The sequence below is a fragment of the Panicum hallii genome, chromosome 1, assembly GCF_002211085.1.
Source record: "Panicum hallii strain FIL2 chromosome 1, PHallii_v3.1, whole genome shotgun sequence".
Taxonomy (NCBI): domain Eukaryota; kingdom Viridiplantae; phylum Streptophyta; class Magnoliopsida; order Poales; family Poaceae; genus Panicum; species Panicum hallii.
The window spans coordinates 10,959,995-10,966,955 of NC_038042.1; the positions used below are offsets into that span (position 1 = coordinate 10,959,995).

At 46.1% G+C, this 6,961-nt stretch overlaps 1 protein-coding gene across 1 annotated transcript; it reads right to left on the reverse strand.

The window, feature by feature from the left end:
• Positions 1-596: 596 nt before the first annotated feature.
• Positions 597-5,386, reverse strand: LOC112895835 (L-gulonolactone oxidase 3). The gene is made up of 2 exons (XM_025963834.1): positions 4,703-5,386; positions 597-1,784 (listed from the first exon to the last, which is right to left on the reverse strand). Exons 1-2 carry the CDS (start codon positions 5,384-5,386, stop codon positions 708-710), a joined length of 1,761 nt encoding a protein of 586 aa, XP_025819619.1. The 3' UTR covers positions 597-707.
• Between the last annotated feature and the right edge of the window lie 1,575 nt (positions 5,387-6,961).

A 6,961-nucleotide genomic window follows, 5' to 3' on the forward strand; every position in this document is an offset into this window, starting at 1 on the left:
ATCGCGACCGGAATTGACTTGGAGAGAAATCGATGGGCCGGGAGAGGGTAAAAACTCAAAATCAACTTCGAGAGAATCAGAATCCATAAATCAATTTTGGAAGGAGCTAGAATGACGGGAGGTAGAGGAGCTTCATGGAGGATCCGCTAGTCATGTTTTATTTATTGGCCACCCTTAGAGGAGGAGAGAGATGACATGCCCCAACCACCCCACCCTCAGCCCCAAATGAGATATTAGGCTGGGTTCATTGGAGAATTATGAAATCACACCTCTCAGTAAAATATTGTGAAACCGCAAAAGCACCACCCTCAATAGTCCAAAATGTTATATTCGGATATATCCATTAAAACCTTATCGAGAAAAAATTATTAGTGTGGTGCTGGAGATGCTCTAGAATCACATATGGTGCACTCGAGGAGGACTGACCAAATACAGTAAAATAAGAGAACAATGTGGAAAGGAACTTCTATTATTTGGTGAGGATTTAACTATGAAATTTTTATTTTAGTGTTACATTGTTTTCCATGTTTCGTACTTTTTTGTATTACAAATTTTTGTTTGTTTGGTCAAGTATGCCTCACAGTACGCTTGAAAAGTGAAAACAGAGATGTATTGTTATTATCCACACTACTGCACATTGCAGACAGCCTTTTGGTAAATCGCTACACCAAAGAATCAATCAGATCAGGGTTGCACACTGACAAGTTTCACTGATTCTGCGACACCGAGTACCTGCACACCCTGGCCTCGGTGAACACAAGCCCCGGCCGGCAGTAGTACCCCTGCCCGGGGCTGCAATGCCTGTCCTCCGAGCACACGCACCGGCCGTCGAGCGCGCACCCGTCGCCCTTGTCCATCTCCACCCCGCCGACGACCTCGTCGGACCACGGGCTGTCGAACAGCCCCCGCGGGTCCAGCCGCCGCTTCGCCGCCGCGAACTGCCCCCACCGCGGGTACTTCCCCTGCACGCCGGCGAACGCCACCAGGCGGTTCTTGGCCCAGTGCGGCCTGGCGCCGTGCTTGACGAACGCCAGCTGCTCCACCTCCTCCCACACGTCCTCGCTCAGCCGCGGCGCTGCCGGGTCCGACGCGCGGTAGTAGTTGAAGTCCACCACCACCGAGTCCTCCGGCTGCCCCAGGTGCGCCGCCGACGCCTTCACGAACCGGACCAGGAGGCCGTTGTACACGTCCACGCCGCAGAGGCTCTCGGCGCCGGCCGCGTCGCGCAGGCGCTTCACGTCGAGCACGAAGTCCCGGAACCGCGCCGGCGAGAAGATCGCCGTGGACTCGTAGAAGAAGATGCCGTGGAAACGGGGGTCCCACCCGCACGCGCTGAGCAGGTCGGCCGCCGGCGAGCGCGCGCAGGAGCCCGACGTCTGCATCTTCCCCTGGTACCCCACCACGGGGTACCCCGTGAAGAGGAGGCCGTTGTTCTTCAGCCCGTTGCCGACCAGCCGCTTCGCCGCGGACTCCGCCGCCGCCAGCGCGCACTTGCTCCTCACGTTCTTGGACCGCTCCAGCCAGGTCTCCAGCGCCCTGAGGCCGGCGGTGGCCACGATGGGGGTGGCCTGGAAGCCGATGAAGTCGTTCACGCCGTCGCCGGACGCGTTGAGCGGCGCGCGGTCGTCGACGCGGTACACCGCCGTGTGCTGGGACGGGTACCAGGTGATGTCGGCGAACTCGTGGCGCGCCGCGTGGGCGGTGAAGTCGTCCTGGAAGGTGGAGTCGTCCCTGTACTCGTAGGTGATGCTCCGCTTGAACCTCGGCTCCAGTGACAGCGTGATCTGCAACCACCTCGGAGTGAACATGGATGATGACACATCTGAAGCTTATGACATTACAAAGCTAACTGCAACCCTTTTGTATTTAGTTTCTTTTTTATTGAAGACAGCTCAATGCTTCAACAGTTGAGAAAAAAAAACTGAATACTAGCTGACTGGCTGAAGATCCCAAAAGAAAGAGATGTGCTTAAGGAAATGCAGTTATACCCTGAAAACTGATTGCGCATGTGAACAGCTCCAACGACAAATCAGGATTAGATTTCGGATTGTGTTTGGCGATATTAATAAAGGGATGAAGCTCCAGCTGTACTGACTGGCTCGATATAAGTCTAAAGGATCATATTCAGAGAGCTGGAATCATGTGCCACTGATTTGTCCCTTGGAGAAAGTCAAAAGTAGCCAATCATTTAGAAATACAGAACGATAATACTATTTTGTAATTATCTTGATTAGTCTAGTGGTTCAGTCAGAGAAGCGAATGTATATCTATGCACCATGTGATTCATGTAGGAAAAAAAAAGAAGATAACTTACTTTTTTGAAGATCATATAAGATTACCTAATTCTTTTACCAGAGGCAGTGGCTTATGAAGCACTCAAAGCAAATCCCATGTCAGTCTCACAAAAAGAACAAACAAACGCACTTCTGAAGGCAATAACATTTCCCAAAACGAAACTGAAGCGTCTTACATTCAGACATTCAGAAAGCGAAAACTAAATGCCAGCTCCAAGATGCATGGTACCAAAGGAATGGAAAAGAAAATAAATGTCTATCTGGTGGCATTGGCATAATTTAAGGTCAAGTAGTTTATATATATATATATACATAACTTAAGGTCTAGCAGCCTACGGAAAATCTCAACAATTGATTTCGTTGCGCTGACAGTATATATGTATATTGGCGATATTTCGTACAATCACAAGGAACACATCACACAGATTGCGTGTGGGAACTCCTTCGCATGAAGGTAAGTCATCACGTGAACTTGGGATTCTGATTCGCCATCCCACAATTAAAAAATAAGGGGAGAGATTGCTAAGATGCAGAAATGTTAAAAATAAGGGGAGAGATTGCCAAGATGCAGAAATGGATCCGTCCGTGTTCTAATGCAGTATCCAGGGGGTCTCTTATTCAGAAAACTGGAATGATGAGCAGCTGATGTTTACCACAAAACACTAAAAATACCCCTATATGTTTGCTTTGCACAATGAAACAATAGAGTACCGATATATTTAGTTAGCTTGCTTGGTGTACAAATGCTAGTATTAGTTCCAGATGACTAGTGCAAACTATAATTTGTCCCATAACCCAATGGCCTGGAAAAGGACGAATTCGGAGAATTGGTATAATGTGCGCCGACCTTTAGTTCGATGGGGGAACTAAAAATTTCCCATCATTGAAGAACAATACTTCATCTCCTACACGTCGTAAAGATCTGGCAAAGGTAAGGGTGGATGCGCCATTGTCGGGGCCGCGCACACTCCGCTTTCATACAGTCTACACCTGGATATGGAACGGGATCAGCGCAGAGCATTCCCTCCTTTTCCTCCTATTGCTCCGTGTGTGGAACGCAGGCAGAGTCCCGGATCGAATAAAGGAACTACAGTCTACAGGCAAGCATACGTTGGTATTTTGTTTTCCCTCACTTTATTTTTTTCGATTTTTCCTCACTTGTTTATAGTGGATTGTTAATGACGCCTTGACTTTGGTAATTTCAGAATTTGTAAGTTGGGCATAAATTTAGTGTTATGTCAAAAAAGAAAAGTATCAAATTTTATTGATTTCGTTTAAGGTGATTAGCTAAAGTAAATTTGCACCAGGTTGTTGGCGCCTTCCTTTGGACAGAAAAAGGTAGAGGGCCTTCTGCCATCTCAAACAAGCAAAGCTATAGTCGACAAGTTTTTACTCCATTTGTCACTAAACATAGGTGGATTAAGAGTTTGGCATAGCCGTCAAATGTTATTTCGACCAGTAATCAAATATGATAACTGGCAACATCATGCTCCTCTAGTCTCCAGTTTGCAACTTTGACGAATATGTTCCACTAGAATATATTTACAGATCCGATAAATATTCCTAAAATTGTTTGATTATTAAAATTTTACAAGTTTCAGCGGACATTGCAAATTGTGACTCAAGGCGGTACTACTGTCTACTGTAGATCCATCAACTGAAGTAACCAATCAGCAGGTTCATCAGACCGATATGAGGCAGATGAAAATTTATTGGAAGTGCCAGGAACGGATTGGTTCCCAACTGTTTTGAACACTTTTCTTGGCCAGACACTAATTCCAGTTGCCTCAAATTAGGGCGCCCAACGACAATGTGGCATGTGCATTTGCTGCACTTAATTTTGAGCGACCACACAGCTCATTTGTAAGGTAACAGGATAAAATATTTGTTAAGCCCATCAATTTTGTGTAATATGAGTTGCTAAAAGTAGATACCTTTTGTTTTTATATGCTTTCGCATATATCATTTTCATGCAGAACAGAAAAATATCACAATACTTATTAATCATGGAGGGATATGCAAACTGATTTTCGTTTTGCTCGGCTCATCTTGTTTTGCAATTTATTGCGTTGGACGTTGATAATTTCCTTCTGTAGTTTACGAATATTGTTCTTATTATGGACCCGTTTATAATAATATAATTTAAATTTTAAACTCTTTATGTTTTGTTTAAGTTGTCTTCAAGTAATACTTATTCAGTAATGATAATTAAAAATTTAAAAACATTATCTGCTTTCTACTGGTGTTAAATTGCGCCTATCTGCTCAAACAGGTCAAAATATGAAAAGAATAACGCAGACTATTTTGAATTCGAAATAAAACATGTCCCTTTTGTTCGGGGAGGAAACAGACATGGTTTGCAGGAATCCGTAAGATATGGTGATGGTGACATTTTGATCGCTACTAACCTTGGTGACGACCCCAAGCAACCCGAGGGAGACGAGCGCGGCGGGGAAGAGCTCGTCGCCCATGCGCAGCGGCAGGACGGTGGCCCAGCCGTCGGCCTCCCCGGCGGGCGCGACGAGCCTGAGCCCCACCACGTGGTCGTGCACGGCGCCGCCGCGCCCCCACCACGAGCTGCCGTGGGACCCCGTGCTCACCAGCCCGCCCATGCTGACGCCCTCCCAGTAGGGCGCCGCCGCGAGGCTGAGCCCTTTCGCCTCCGCCGCGTCGATGACGGCCCGAAGCGGCGCGCCGGCGTCCGCGGTCACTGTCCGCGCCGCGGCGTCCACCTCCACGCCAGCAAGCCTCGCCGTGCTGATGAGCAGGGTGCTGGCGTTCCCGCCGCCGCCCGGGCAGGCGAGCTTGGGGATGGTGTGCGCGAAGCCGCTGACGACCTTGACGCGGGCGCCGGCGGCGCTGGCGCGCGCCACGGCCGCGACCACCTCGCGCTCCGACGCCGGGTACGCGACGGCCGACACGGGGCAGTCGGCGCGGTCGCTGGACCACGCGCCGTAGGCGTTGGAGAGAACGCAGTCGCCGCCGCCGCCGCAGCGCACCGGCGGGCGCGGCGGCAGCGCGAGCGCCGGCGCCGGGGCGTGGCAGGACACCAGGAGGAGAGAGATGAGGAGAAAGGTGGCGCGCGTTTCCATTGTGTTTTCTACGCGAGTGCGCCTTTGCTTGGTGCGCGGGTGTGTTTCTTGGACACGGAGGAGGCGGCTCTGGGCTCTGCTTCGTGCCGGATGCTGGCTCTGCCTGCCAAGCGACGCTTGGTTGGGTTGGTTGGGTGGAAAGCTTAGCCTCTGCCCAGATTTGGCTTCCAAGGATGGGCGATCGGCGGAGGGTTTGTTTCTATAAAAAATTGCGGAGATTTCAGGACCTTGATTGCTCCGCAGATCGCAACGGAGGAAAGCAGATTGCCTGTCGTGAATCTGGATTCTGGAATACTACCATCTACTGGTAATTAATATGGACCATAAAAAATTAATAGGAATACAACTAAAGTTGATGATTAAAAAGCAATGTAAAAAAAATCCAGAAATCGATGCGACTACAGCAGCAATCCAAAAACTGATTGGAGCTCCAATGAATGCGAGCATATTAAAATTGTTTCAACGAGATGTGCATAGTGATTCACGTTTTTATTTTCTCTTATAAACATACTTAATTTTCAATTTTTCTAAAACACAGTAGGGATACAGACGCTTGCATATACGCACACACACTCATATCTATAAAACTATCTATATGAGCACCTCCAATACTAACTCATATAAAACGCACACGCAACTCTAACTTGTAAGCACCTTCGAGAGACTGATCGGGCAGATCATTTAGATTGACGAAGTCACCATAAGCGTGTCACTGTTGATGGGCACGTCACCTGTCACTGGAAATAACGCCGGTTAAATTCTAAAATAAATTTAGAAAAATACGAGCACTCATAATGAGTCGAGAACTCAAACTCAGGTAGATAGGTTGAATAAAAACCTTACCAGCTATGTTCGGTTTGCGAAACACACTCATTTTAGCATTCAGAAGATCTCCGAATATCTCGAGAATTCAAAAAGAGAGGCCCGTCCTTGTGCCGGGCATAGAACAATGGCCAAGTGGTGGCGCACACTCACACCACCCCGTTTTACTGTATTTGGCTATCTAGGGATGGGAATGTGAATATGGGTATTCAAAATATCCAATATCCGTATCCGCTTAAACACCTATATGGATATCCGTATCCGTATTCGAATTTAATATAGTAGTAAAGTGGATACATCCAAATCTGATTTTCATTATTTTTCTCTATCCAATTCCACATCCGTATTCGACAATATAGTATAACTATTTAAAAATTCATATTTATTTTTCATAACCAATATTATTAATTTTTATAATAAAGTTATAAGAAGATTAAGTTTACTCGTACATATTCTTGTTTTATGTATTTATGGGTGAAATTATTTTTATAATTTTTATTATATATTAATTAAAAATATTTATATATTTATTGAAAATATATTTTTATTTCTAGTTTTATTTTTTATATATTTATTTATTTATTAAAATATTTGTTGATAAATAAGCTATTTTTGACAAGCTATCTTTGTTATATTTTCATACTTTAGTTTGTACATATATAATAATTTTATATTCTAAAACTATCAATAAAGAAAATAGCTAAATATTAATCGAATCCGAATCCAAGATATCCATTTTGCATTCGTATTTGA